The 14,788-nt window shown below is 38.1% G+C and overlaps 2 protein-coding genes across 5 annotated transcripts in view; both read left to right on the plus strand.

Moving 5' to 3' along the window:
- The window catches only part of LOC142854903 (uncharacterized), a 35,346-nt gene that overhangs the window by 13,400 nt on the left and 7,158 nt on the right, over positions 1 to 14,788 (plus strand). For 2 of the 4 annotated variants that reach the window (XM_075981331.1, XM_075981341.1), the window contains exon 2: positions 14,120 to 14,180. In XM_075981331.1, the coding sequence (XP_075837446.1) occupies positions 14,120 to 14,180 (61 nt within the window). Of the gene's footprint in view, positions 1 to 13,797; positions 13,925 to 14,119; positions 14,181 to 14,788 lie in introns of all 4 variants that reach the window. The other 2 variants (XM_075981323.1, XM_075981348.1) reach the window with 2 other exon arrangements.
- The window catches only part of LOC142854930 (uncharacterized), a 53,735-nt gene that overhangs the window by 13,385 nt on the left and 25,562 nt on the right, over positions 1 to 14,788 (plus strand). The gene's annotated exons all lie outside the window — the stretch shown is intronic.

Here is a 14,788-nt window from a genome sequence, read left to right on the forward strand (position 1 = left end):
CTTCAAAGACTTAAAGTTCTTGTCATATAGATCTTTCACTTCCTTTGTCAGAGTTACCCCAAGATATTTTATGCTATTTGTGGCTATCGTGGAAGGTGATTCTTCTCTGATTTCCCCTCTGTTTCCTTATCCTTAGTGTATTGGAAGGCCACTGATTTTTTGGAGTTGATCTTATATCCTGTCACATTACTAAAGGTGTTTATCAGCTGTAGGAGTTCTTTGGTAGAGTTTTTGGGGTTGCTTATGTATACTATCATATCATCTGCAAATAATGAAAACTTAACTTCTTCCTTTCCAATACGAATCCCCTTGATTCCCTGATGTTGTCTTATTGCTATTGCTAGAACTTCAAGCACTATATTAAAGAGGTACGGAGAGAGTGGACATCCTTGTCGTGTTCCTGATTTTAGTGGGATGGCTTTGAGTTTTTCTCCGTTTAATTTAATTTTAGCTGTCAGCTTGCTGTAAAAAGCTTTTATTATATTTAGGTATGACCCTTGTATCCCTAGTCTCTCCAAGACCTTTATCATAAAGGGGTGTTGAATTTTGTCGAATGCTTTTTCAGCATCTAATGAAATGATTATATGTTTCTTTTTCGTTCAGTTTATTTATATGGTGGATTACATTGATAGATTTTTGTATGTTGAACCAGCCCCGCATTTCTGGGATGAAGCCTACTTGATCATAATGGATAATTTTTCTAATTTGTTCTTGGATTCAGTTTGCCAGTGTTTTGTTGAGGATTTTTGCGTCGATGTTCATGAGTGAGATTGGCCTGTAATTCTCTTTCTTGGTTGAGTCTTTGTGTGGTTTTGGTATCAGAGTAACTGTAGCTTCATAAAAGGAATGTGGTAATGACTCTTCTGTTTCTATATTGTGAAATACATTAAGGAGTATAGGTATTAGGTCTTCTTGGAAGTTCTGGTAGAATTCCGCATTGAAAGCATCTGGTCCTGGGCTTTTTTTGGTAGGGAGGTTTTTGATAACAGCTTCTAATTCTTCGCGACTAACAGGTCTATTTAGATTGTTCACCTGGTCCTGGTTTAACTTTGGTATATGGTATTTATATAAAAAAGTGTCCATTTCTTTTACATTTTCCAGTTTTGTGGCATACAGGCTTTTGTAGTAAGATCTAATGATTCTCTGAATTTCCTCTGTGTCTGTGGTTATGTCCCCCTTTTCATTTCTGATCTTATTAATTTGCATATTCTCTCTCTGCCATTTGATTAGTTTGGATAGGGGTTTATCAATCTTGTTGATTTTTCTCCAGCAACCAGCTTTTTGTTTCATTGATTCTTTGGATTGTTTTCTGTGTTTCTATTTTGTTGATTTCAGCCCTCAGTTTGATTATTTCCAGTCTTCTACTCCTCCTAGGTGAGTCTGCTTCTTTCTTTCTAGAGCTTTCAGGTAGGCTGTTAAGTCTCCAACGTGTGCTTTCTCTGTTTTCTTTAAGTGGGCACTTAGTGCTATGAACTTTTCTCTTAGGACTGCTTTCATAGTGTCCCATAAGTTTGAGTATGTTGTTTCTTTATTTTCATTAAATTCAAGGAAGACTTTAATTTCTTTCTTTATTTCTTCCTTAATCCAGGTATGGTTCAGTAGTTGACTGTTCAGTTTCCATAGTTTGTAGGCTGTCTGGGGGTATCGTTGTTGAATTCTAACTTTAATCCTTGGTGATCTGATAAGACACAAGTGGTTACTAATTTTTTTTGTAACTGTGGAAGTTTGCTTTGTTACCGAGTATGTGGTCAATTTTCGAGAAGGTTCCATGAGCTGCAGAGAAGAAGGTATAATCTTTCCTATTTGGGTGGAATATTCTGTTAAGTCCAGTTGATTCATTACGTCCATTGATACTCTAATTTCTCTGTTAGGTTTCTGTCTGATTGACCTGTCCATTGGTGAGAGAGGAGTGTTGAAGTCTCCTACTATTAGTGTGTGCGGTTTGATGGCTGCCTTGAGTTTTAGTAATATTTCTTTGACATACATGGGTGCTTTTATATCAGGGGCATAGATATTCAGGATTGAGACTTCATCCTGATGAATTGTTCCTGTTATGAGTATAAAATGTCCCTCTCCATCTCTTCTGAATGATTTAAGTTTAAAGTCAACTTTGTTAGAAATTAATATGGCCACACCTGCTTGTTTCTTAGGTCCATTTGCTTGATAAGCCTTTTCCCAGCCCTTTACTCTGAGTAGGTGCCTGTCTTTGTGGTTGAGGTGTGTTTCTTTTAAACAGCAGAATGTTGGATCCTGTTTTTGTATCCAATCTCTTAGCCTGTGCCTTTTTATAGGTGAGTTGAGCCCATTGACATTAAGTGATATTAATGACCAGTGGTTCTTAACTCCGGTCACTTTTTATTAGTAGAGTTTGTGTGTTTCCTTTCTTTGAGTTGTGCTGGTGAAGGGTCTCTAGATGTCTGAGTTATTGTGGTCATTGTTGGACTCCTTGTGTTACGGGAGGTCCTCCCACTCCTCCAGCCTATCGCCGCTGAGATACCAGCCCCTTGGGGCGTGGTCTCTCTCCCTTTAAAAAAGCGGCCACTTCCCTCTCCTCGCTCTCTTCACTTCCTGCTCCGCCGGTGACTTGACTTCCTTCCTGGTTACGCAGAGGGCTGAAAGTGATCTGTAAGTTTTTCCCCTTTAAATAAATATCACCCTATTAATCATAATCCCAAATTGGCATTGTTTGTGACTTACGCCTTCATTTGGCGCCCAACGTTTGGTTTTAGAACCTCTCCCGGCTCGCAGCCGCGAGTTCGGCTTGGCGGCCGGAAGTTCGGCTTGGCGGCCGCAAGTTCGGCTTGGCGGCCGCAAGTTCGGCTTGGCGGGCGCTTGTTCAGCTTGGCGGGAGCCCTTGCTTCCTCAGCCGCTGCCTGTGGATTTAAACTCCACAGGCCCACGTAGTCTCTGCCCGCCTGGTTTGCTCTTTTCTGAGTCGTTTTTAAATCCCCCTTGCAAGCACAGCTCTTAAGTGGCGCGAACCAGAGCACGCGGTTGCTGAAAGCTGCAACCCCTCAGGGTGACTCTGTCACGTGGAGGCATAAGCGGCTTCCAGGTTGCTCTTTTCTACCCCTGGATTCTGGTTTCTGGTTCCATCTCTGGAATTGATTTAATTACATTTACTTTGTTGAGCAACTTACATTTTCCAGTTTTTAACAAATACTAGGCGGACTCTGAAACAGGACCGTGTTTTCGTCGAGACTTGGCAACAGCGCCACCTGCTGGATAATAGGTAATATGGCAGTTCCCGTTTCTAACGCGAATTTTACTGTTCTGGTTACCAATACAATGGGTTATATCATGCAAGGTTTATATGACTATGGGGATAACTTAATTTACTGGTTACTAGGTTTCAGTATTTTTTTGCATATTCTATCATTTAGGAAGATCATGGCACTCCTAAGAACCATACAATCTTTACTAGAAACTCATGCAGGTCAGGAGATTAAGGATTCAAAAGAGACAATAATAAAAAGACTTGAAATGATTGAAGAAATGATTGGAGCTGGTGAACAGAGTAATAAGGCACAAGGACAGAATACAATGCCAATACCAGCTATTAGAACTGGCTTACCAAAGGTTTTAGCAGCATACCCTATACTTAATTCTGACAAAGCGTCAACTTCTAAAGGCTCAAAGGGAGTCAGAGAAGCTAGATGGACGCCAATAGCAATGAATGATCTAAAAGAAATTAAGCAAGCTATTGTTAATTTTGGCTTGCACTCTGCATACGTAAAGGAAATGATAAGGACTTGGGCTTCTAATGCTAGAGCTACCCCCCATGATTTCCATCAGTTAGTGTCTGCAGTTTTAGATAATGGACCTTCCTTGATGTTTGGAATTTATTTCAGAGAAGAATCCAAACATATGGAACAGCAAGGAAGAGCAAAAGGTATTGAGGTTTCCCAAGACCAAATTCTTGGTGCAGGAGAATATGCTGATCCACAGGTCCAAGCTCTTTATGATGATGAAGTACTGTGTCTATGTCACCAAGCAGCTTTAAATGCTTGGAATAGGATACAAGATCCAGCAAAAAGGGTTGAATCATATACCAGAATTAGGCAGGGACAGAGAGAACCCTTTATTGACTTTTTGCAAAGATTAATTAAGGCTCTGGACATAGGGGTAACAGACCCAGAAGCTAGACGAATACTTCTTGAATCTCTAGCTTTTGAGAATGCAAACATAGAATGCAAAAAGATAATTGGGCCTTTAAAGTCTAGATCAGCACCTATGGATGAATGGATTCAGCATACGATGAATGTTGAGACGTTTAGCTATAACGATGAATCTTGGGTAGGAGAAGCGATTTCCACAGCAATGAGGAGACATCAAACTGCCAGGTGTTTTAATTGTGGTAAATTAGGACATCTGAAAAGGGATTGCAGGCACAGAATTTCTAGGAATATTATCTCCTCTGGGAATGACAAAGATAGGAGACCTAGGCCTTCAGGTATATGTAGGAGATGCGGTAAAGGCCGACATTGGTCCAATGAATGCAGGTCAACAACAGACAAACAAGGCAACCCGATACCGTCGGGAAACTCCTTGAGGGGCCTCTCGCAGGCCCCCAAGCCAACAGTGGCCCAGTCATTCCCAGTCACAGTGGAGAACGTGCCTCACCAAGAAAATTAAAAGCTCCAATTTCTGCTGTAAAAAGTAATACTGGTCTAAATGATGAAATCCATGTGGAGGATGAGTCAAAAAACCCAGTTGGACAGAGTAAACGTATATTTTGGCAGACTTCTATTAATGATCAAAGACCAAAGCTAAGAGTCTGTATAAATGGCACTTTTATTGAAGGCTTATTAGACACAGGTGCGGATGTAAGTATCATTACCCCAGAATCTTGGCATCCGAATTGGCCTCTTCAAGAGGTTGATGTTCAGTTCCTGGGAATTGGAACCCTATCTCGTGTAAAACAAAGCACAAGATGGGTTGAATGCATAGGGCCCGAAGGGCAAATAGGAAGACTAAGGCCATATATAGCCAATATTGCCATAAATTTATGGGGCCGTGACCTGCTACAGCAATGGAATACCCAGATTAACATTCCTGTAGTTCCAGGAACTCATAATTCTGGGAAGTATATGATGAGGTATTATGGAAAAAGGTCACTAGCCATTCAGGCTGTACAAGAACATACAGCAAATACCAAACCTTTAGAGGTACCAACAGCCCTACCTTTAAAATGGCTAACTGAGAAGCCAATATGGATCAAACAGTGGCCTCTAGCTGAAGATAAACTACAGGCATTGGAACAGCTGGTGCAGGAGCAACTAGATGCTCACCACATTGAAGAATCAACCAGCCCTTGGAATTCTCCTGTGTTTGTTGTAAAAAAGAAATCTGGTAAATGGAGAATGGTGACAGATCTAAGAGCTGTCAACAAAGTAATTCAACCTATGGGCTCACTACAATCTGGAATTCCTTTGCCTTCTCTGTTACCAAAAGGATGGCCTCTTATAGTTATTGATTTGAAAGATTGTTTTTTCACTATACCGTTACAAGAAAAGGATAGAGAAAAATTTGCCTTCACAGTGCCTACTTATAATAATTCTCAGCCCAATAGGAGATATCAATGGACTGTCCTCCCACAGGGTATGCTCAATAGTCCTACACTGTGCCAATATTTTGTAAGTAAGCCATTGGAAATAATTCGTAAACAATTCCCCAAGTCCATTATTTATCATTACATGGATGACATCTTGTTATCTGATTCAAATAAAGATACTTTAGAAAGGATGTTTGAAGAAGTAAAGAAAGTCTTGCCTAGGTGGGGATTACAAATTGCCCCTGAAAAGATTCAAAGAGGAAACTCTATTAATTACCTAGGTTACAGAATAGGGTTAGAGAAAATTAAAACGCAAAAGGCACAAATTAGGAGAGACCGCTTAAAGACTCTTAATGACTTCCAAAGATTGTTAGGAGACATTTCCAGTCTACGACCAGCTGTTGGGATAACACCTGATCTAATAGTTCATTTAAACAAAACCTTAGATGGTGATAAAGATTTGAATAGTCCAAGAGAACTGACAGCTGAAGCAGAAAAGGAACTGACAATGATTGAGGAAAAATTACAGGAGGCACATGTGGATAGGGTGAACCCAAATCTTAGCTGCATCCTAGTCATATTGCCTTCCAGAATTTCTCCTACAGGGATTCTAATGCAGAGGGAAGATATTATTTTAGAGTGGATATTTATACCTAATAAACCAAGTAAAAAATTAAAAACTTATGTGGAAAAAGTCTCTGAATTAATTATAAAAGGTAAGCTGAGACTTCGTCAACTAGCAGGTATAGACCCAGCAGAAATTATAGTGCCTTTTACTACTGAAGAAATAAAAAAGTTATGGGAAGACAATGAACCGTGGCAAAGAGCTTGTGCTAATTTTTTGGGAGAAATTAATAGCAACTATCCCAAAAGTGGTAGACTTAACCTCATAAAAAGAACTTCTTGGATTCTTCCTAGAATTGTACGTGATGCTCCAATAACTGGAGCCCGTACGTTCTATACTGATGCAAATAAATCAGGGAAAGCAGGTTACAAGTCAGATGAATTGAGTAAGGTGGAACAAAGCCCTTATAATTCTGTCCAGAAGGCAGAATTATATGCCATTCTTATGGTGCTAAGGGATTTTAAAGAACCTCTTAATATAGTTACAGATTCACAATATGCAGAAAGAGTTATCTTGCATATTGAAACCGCTGAATTTATACCAGATGGCACAGAGTTGACTTCATTGTTTATCCAGGTACAAGACATAATCAGGAACAGGCTTTGTCCGATGTACATAACACACATCCGTTCCCATACAGGTCTGCCTGGTCCTCTAGCCCAAGGCAATGCTGAGATTGATCAATTATTGATTGGAAGTGTGTTGCAGGCCTCAGAATTTCATAAGAAGCATCATGTCAATAGTAAAGGCCTAAAGAAAGAATTTTCCATTACTTGGCAACAAGCTAAGGACATTATAAAGAGATGTCCTACTTGTTCTTTCTATAATCAAACACCGTTGCCTGCAGGGAGTAACCCAAAAGGCACTAAGAGAAATGAAATCTGGCAGATGGATGTGTTCCACTTTATGGAATTTGGTAAATTAAAATATGTACACCACACCATAGACACGTATTCAGGTTTTCAATGGGCTACTGCCCTGAGCTCAGAAAAGGCTGATTCAGTAATCACACATTTATTGGAAGTTATGGCCATCATGGGTATACCTGCACAAATAAAGACAGACAATGGTCCAGCATATGTATCTAAGAAAATGAAACGCTTTTTTGATTATTATAATATAAAACACATTACAGGTATACCAAATAATCCTACAGGTCAGGCAGTTATAGAAAGATCAAATCGTACTATAAAGGATATGCTGAACAAACAGAAAGGGACCGAAAATACCCCCAGAAATAGATTACATAATGCTTTATTAACCTTGAATTTTCTTAACGCTAATGAGAAAGGAACGACAGCAGCAGAAAGACATTGGATAATGGAAAAGTCTGCTGAACTAAATCAACCGATTTATTTCAAAGATGTGCTGACCTCTCAGTGGAAGCCAGGAGATGTGCTACGTTGGGGAAGGGGTTTTGCTCTTGTTTCCACAGGAGAAGAAAAATTGTGGATACCATCAAAATTAATAAAGTTTCGATTTGAAGAGGAGAAACCTCTTGGAAAGGAGAAATGACAACTTATCCACAATGATGATATTCATACAGGTGGTAAGAAAAACATATAGAATGGGGGCAGGGTTCTGTTCTTATCTCCACAGGAAAACACTCATCTTTGAGAAATTCAAGGGACCCTGGATGTTTGGATACTGACAGATGGAAAAATACCTGCCCGATAGGAAATATCAAGAAAACTGAATGGGATGTGTAAGTAATATTAAACCATATTTCTAAATTTATAAAGCTGGTTTTGAAGTTGGACTCTGGCTCAGTCCCTCTCCAATTCCAAGCCTGTTAGTAAGAGAAAAACCCAGAGTTTCTGGAGTTTCTGTCTCATGTCAAGAGCCATGATGTGGGACAGAAAGAAATATGAGTTTAGAAAACATCTTTGCTTTTCTTCATATCTATCATACTTTTCATTGAATATATCTATCATGTCTTTCATTGAATATATATATATGTCTATATGATTAATGCTTAAGTTTTTCATAATGAACAATGAGTTTTTCCTGAAGTGACATTTGAAGTTTCCAGGAAGAAGATGGGGCCCCATAACAACAACTCCACCTGGTTGATATGACGTCATGATACTGATAGCGCTACAACAAGACCTGCTTTGGGTACCAGCTGCACAAGACAGTTCCAACTTGGTTAGCTGAAATGGTGCACATCTTATACAACATTTTGGCCAGACCTGCACAAAATACTCAGAGACTATTGGCAATATTAAAAGACTTGATCTTGAAATTTAACCATCATTTTACTTTCACAGGATCCCCCAGAAAGAACGTCGCCCCCATGACAGCTGGAAGTAATTCTAGAGGACGACGTCCCCTCTCCCAGTAAAGTTTGCCCTTGGGTTTAGGGACATCATTTAGGGGTTGATTATAATTAGTATATGATTGAGGGTTGGGGGAGGAATTTTATAAGCTCAGGGATCATTTTGAAAAAAAAAAAAAAGAGGGATGATGGGATAATAGATTTGTAATTGTGAGTTACTGTTTTTAGACAAATATATTGGTATAGATTCTTGTATATTGATACAAAGTTAAATTATATTGACTATTGTATGCATGCATTTTTCTACCTTGTTTAAAACATTTTTATGTATTGACATATATTGTATTGTATATATTTACCATATTGCTGTGTACATTTCTACCTCTGATTAAGATACTTATATAATGTTTGTGTATTGATATATATTTACCTACTGCAATGTATATTTGTACATTGTTTATATTTGGAGGTCATTGTCCTCATTTGTTTCACAGTTGTTTATTGTCTTAATCTTTAAGTTAGATAGATATTGAGAATTATATAGACTAACAGTCATCTAAGTTTGTCATTTATAATTAGACTAATCAGGTTCTTTAGATATATAGAGATTATACTCAGTATAGATAGATAATCTTCAACTTCTTCAAAGAGCTGTAGAAAATGGCCTTTAATCTAACTCAGAGTTTTGTGGTAGTGAGACACAATTGCTCCTGGCAACACTACTCTATTCCCGAGAGAATGTTGAGCACCAAAGACACTCCACCTGGAGCCTTTCCTTTTGGCAGAACTGGCCTTGGGGCAAAGAAATGCCCATACCTCAACCACTGACAAAGATACAGAGCATGCATCAATGGATAAAACAGGGCTGTCTTATCCTGCCAAGACAGGGTAAGATAGTTTTGAAAAGTTGCTTGCCTTTGAAAATGGTGTGTCAGTTATGTTAGGCCTTAGCCAAAGTTGGTTGCTTCAACACTGCTAATGTGACTTTGGGTGATTGCCTAGGTAGCTAGTTGTCTCTGTGATTTGTTGCATGTTTTGGAAGTTGTTTTACTGAACTTCCTAATTAACCAGGTAACATTATTTCCCTTCTCAGATCTTCGATGGGGTTGAAGACTATATAGATGTAGTTACTTTTCTCTCATGACTTGGCCAAGTTATTTATTATACAAGACCTAAGCTAGTTAGAATAGGATATTTGTACTTATTGTATATAATTTCATAGTAGGTTTAGAACTCTCTTATTTAAACAAAAGGGGGAGGTGTTACGGGAGGTCCTCCCACTCCTCCAGCCTATCGCCGCTGAGATACCAGCCCCTTGGGGCGTGGTCTCTCTCCCTTTAAAAAAGCGGCCACTTCCCTCTCCTCGCTCTCTTCACTTCCTGCTCCGCCGGTGACTTGACTTCCTTCCTGGTTACGCAGAGGGCTGAAAGTGATCTGTAAGTTTTTCCCCTTTAAATAAATATCACCCTATTAATCATAATCCCAAATTGGCATTGTTTGTGACTTACGCCTTCATCCTTGGTTAGTGATTTTCCTTCTATTATTTTCTGTAAGGCTGGATTTGTGGCTACGTATTGTTTAAATTTGTTTTTATCCTGGAAAATTTTGTTTTCTCCATTTATAGTGAACAAAAGCTTGGCTGGGTATAGTAGTCTGGGCTTCATCCATGGTCTCTTAGTGTCTGCAGTACATCTATCTATCCAAGACCTTCTGGCTTTCATGGTTTCCATAGCGAAGTCAGGTGTAAGTCTGATAGGTTTACCTTTATAAGTAACTTGGCCCATTTCCTTTGCAGCTCTTAATATTCTTTCTTTATTCTGTATGCTTTGTGTTTTGATTATTATATGGCGAGGGGATGTTTTTTTTTTTGATCCAGCCTATTAGGTGTTCTGTATGCTTCCTGAACCTTCATAGGTATATCTTTCTTTAGGTTGGGAAAGTTTTCTTCTATAATTTTATTAAATATATTTTCTGGACCGTTGAGCTGCACTTCTCCTTCTTCTACTTCTATTATTCTTAGGTTTGGTCTTTTTATTGTGTCCCAGATTTCCTGAATGTTTTGGGATGAGAGTTTGTTGGTTTTGCTGTTTTCTTTGATCAGTGCGTTTGTTTTCTCTATGTTATCTTTAGAATCTGAGATTCTTTCTTCTATCTCTTGTATTCTGCTGGTAATGCTTGTTTCTGTAGTCTCTATTTGTTTACCTAGATTTTCCATGTCCAGCCGGCCCTCTGTTTGTGTTTTCTTCTTTGCCTCCATTTTAGTTTTCAAGTCTTGAACTGTTTCCATTATCTGTTTGATTGTTTTTCCTTGGTTTCCTAGGGTGTCATTCACTGATTTATTCAATTCTTCAAACTTTCTGTTATACTTCTCATCCATTTCTATAAGGGCATTTTTTACATGCTGTTTAGGGGCCTCAATCACTTTCATAAAGTCAATTTTTTTCTACTTCTTCTTGATTAAGGTGTTCATGTCCTCCTGTTGTGAGCTCCCTGGGTTCTGGTGGTTTTATGTTGTTTTTCAGATTGTTGGGTGAATTCTTGGTTTAGCACCTGCACATCACTTCCTCTGAATGCTTCCCTATGGATCTTCTTTTACAGGATCAGGTCTCCTTGCCTACTGATGTACCTTCCCAGTGATGGCACTCCCAGTGCTGGCTCTCACAAATCATATGCTGTTTCTTAAAAAAATTTATTATTCTGCATTTGGTTTGAAAATGTTTTTATTTCCTCATTCAAAAATTCAAAGAAAATAAAACAATATACATAATCCAGACACTGTGTATACAGTCCTTCTTTATGTGGGTTAGTTGTTTTTATTCTATTACTTTTTAATATTTGTTTAATTGTCTTTACTCTTTTAATTTATGACTGTCTGTTCTCTGTCTCTTTAAAGACTTCGTTTCATTTTTTATGAGCCATTTACATCTTTTTATAACTCTATTGTTTTCCTTTTCTCTCCCAGCTCTATGTACATTTTTAAAACACACTCTGACTCATTTAGAGGTCTTTTATGTATGAAATTGTACTATTGTGTATCCGTAATTCTTTCCTGTTCAGGAGTGTGCTTCTTAAAATGCTAAGCACTTCTTATGAACTTAAGCTGTGCCATTGGTAGAGAAAATATGTCCTGGCTGCTTGCTCCACACAGTCCAAGATGGCAGAGGCACATTTGCTCCCTCCGAGAGCCATGTACATTGCCCCATTTTCAGGCATTCACCGGGTCTCAGTTGCCATTAGCAATCTCCTCACAGACCCCATTACTGGTCCTCCAGAAAGAGTCAGAGTTCGCGCTGACAGCACAGCCCAGAAAGCCTGCATTTCAAAATGGTGCAGCTTTTTTTCTGCTACCTCTAAATCAGGAAAACCTCTCTTAAAGGTGCCAAAGCATGTCACCAGTAAGCAAAGGCCATTTGGGGAAAGAAATGTAGCTAAACTTCATTTTTTAGTGTCTAGGATTCCTTTCTAAGCTCTCTAAGATTGTAAGTGGATTTTAGTTGGCTGCGTGGTCGTGTTTATTATGGGAAACTGCTTGTTAGTTCCCAGCTGCTCAGCCCGAAAACAATCACACAGAATCTGTATTAATTAAATCGCTGCTTAGCTCATTGGCTCTAGCAACTTATTGGCTAACTCTTACATGTTAATTTAATCAATTTCTATCAATCTGTGTATTGCAATGTGGGTATAACTTACAAGATAAAGTTCTCAGCATCTGTCTTCTGCAGGGCTACATGACTTCTCTCTGACTCTGCCTTCTTTCTCCCAGCATTCAGCTTAGTTTTCCCAACCCACCTTAGAGTTGTCCTATAGCTCTGTTATAGGTCCAAAGCAGTTTCTTTACTAACCAATGATAATCACAGCATACAGATTGGAATCCCACAATATGAGTTTCTATAGCCTCAACCCATTTTCTGTTCTTTGTGCCTACTGTGTTGTGGTTGAAACTAATCAGTCAGCTTTCTGTCATTACTTCCCCACCATCATAAACTCTATCACTAAATCACATAAGGTTGAGTAGAACTAGCTGCTATTTGGTGCTAAGGTTGTTTGGTAGCCTACTGTTTTTATTTTTGTTGATTTATTTTTGAAGACATGGTTTGTCTGTGTAGCCCTAGCTGTCCTGAAAGTAGCTGTATATACCAGTTTGGCTTCAACCTCAGAGTACCTCTTAACTCTGACGCCATAGTGCTGAGATTAAAGGTGGGCCAGCATTCCTGACTTTTTTGTTTTTATATCATTTTTTTAATCAAGCATACGCTATTGTAGTGAACTTCACCCATATCTTAAATTTTAAATTTTACAGAGGGTATCATTATCTTTCCCTGGATGGCATGTATTCAAGACATTAATACTACCTGTGCCTTCTGAGTCATTGGATTGCAGGTGCATAACCTTCTTTCTGCCTGTTTTGTTTTTTTTGAGTTTTTATCTTAAAAAGAGTATTTTACCTGTATGCATGGTTATGCATGATGTGAGTACCTGGTCCTTCCTTACATTGATCAAAAGATGGTACTAGAAACATTGCACTTGGAGTAATGCATAGTTATTATCCCCCATGGAAGTCATTGGTACACAAGACCAGGAGGACTCTTTACTGTTGAGCCATCTTTCCTGCTCTGTGTTGATTATCTGTAATCAGCATATTAATTGCTATTGTTTTCATTTGTCCATTTGTAACTTTTCAAACACACAGTGCCGTTTAGTCAAATCTTATTTATGTTGCAGTTTAAATTGGGGCACTTCAGGTTTCTGGTAGATGAATAAATAGTTGATGTGAATGCCTAAGTTTTGTAGAAACTTCAGCAAATACCTGTGAGTTATTCCTAACTTTTATGTTTGTTTGATTGATTTTTATCATGTGAAAGAGGTATTTAACATGTATTTCTGGCTGCCCTAGAAGTGATTGCATGGACTAGGCTGGTATTCAACTCAGAGGCAGATAAATATTCATGCCTCTGCCTTCTGAGTACACGGATTAGAGGAATGATTCAATGCATCCTGCTTTTTCATCTTATGTTTCTTTTTTTGTAGTCAGAAATTAATCATTCATACAATTTCTCTTATCTGTACTCAGTACTGTTGATCTGTTTATGTATCTTTCATTGTTGGGTAGTAGGCATTTCTCTTGCAAGGTGATATCCCATTCAAATGATTCAGAAATGACAATGGTGAACTTCGGGATCAGTTTGCTTCTAAAGTGACTTGTTGATTAAATTATGATGTCTATGTCATGGAATAAGTATGGGGAGCACCAGAATCATATGACTATACTGTCAAAGAAGTACACATTTACAGTGTTGTCAAATCATACTTTCTGTTGTACACATGTATGGGATATTTTAGAATGCAGTGACCTATGATGACGTACATGTCGACTTGACTTGGGAAGAATGGACTTTGCTGAATCCTTCCCAGAAGAGTCTCTACAAAGATGTGATGGTAGAGACCTACAGAAACCTCACTACTATAGGTAAGACTGAATTATCTTTCATGTTTCAAATAAGGGGACAAGTGTTCATTGGTTAATGATGCTCTTTTGTAATATGATATGAGAAAGAAGAATGGGTAAAGAAATCAGGCATGGTTCTAAGTTTTGCTTATATGGTAACTAAATTTTTTACAATTTTTAATATATATCATACATTTTTCTGTCACTACATTTTAGGATATAATTGGGAAGACCATAATATTGAACAATATTGTCAAAGTTCCAGAAGATATGAAAGGTAATTTCCATGTATAAGCTCATACAAATGTACCCCTGAAAAATTTATAATGTATCCTATATGTTTTCAACCAAAACAACAATGTAACAAAGTGCATTGATGATTATTAAAATCATCACAAAATCATATACCTTAATTTCAGATAGGTGAACTGCATTTGCAAGTCATTCTTTTAAGAAAAGAATCAAGGAAATGATGCCTTAACCTATATTTCCTTTTCAATCATTATACAATGAGAGCTATACTGTAAAATTGTCAGTTCATTTATTTCATATTATTCATATTATAAAAGATACATGTTGAAAACATGATAAGTATATCTCTGAAACTATTACACTAATATTCCCTAAAAAGGTAGTTTATCCCATAAACTTGTTACTGTGTTAAGTTTAGTGAGAGGGCAGTTAGAGTAACAAATCAAGGGCAGCTGTCTGGAGAGGCCTCAATCCATTTACCAAAAGTCTATGAGGACAGAAAGTCAAACTGTGAACTCAATGTGGAAGCTTGACATTTGTTATTCTTCCTTTATTAAGTATATCATATGTTCCTCTGGATACAAGCCACATGAGCATAGGGATGTGAAGAAATATAACATACCTCTCTCTCAG

Source organism: Microtus pennsylvanicus, chromosome 1 (assembly GCF_037038515.1).
Source record: "Microtus pennsylvanicus isolate mMicPen1 chromosome 1, mMicPen1.hap1, whole genome shotgun sequence".
Lineage (NCBI taxonomy): Eukaryota > Metazoa > Chordata > Mammalia > Rodentia > Cricetidae > Microtus > Microtus pennsylvanicus.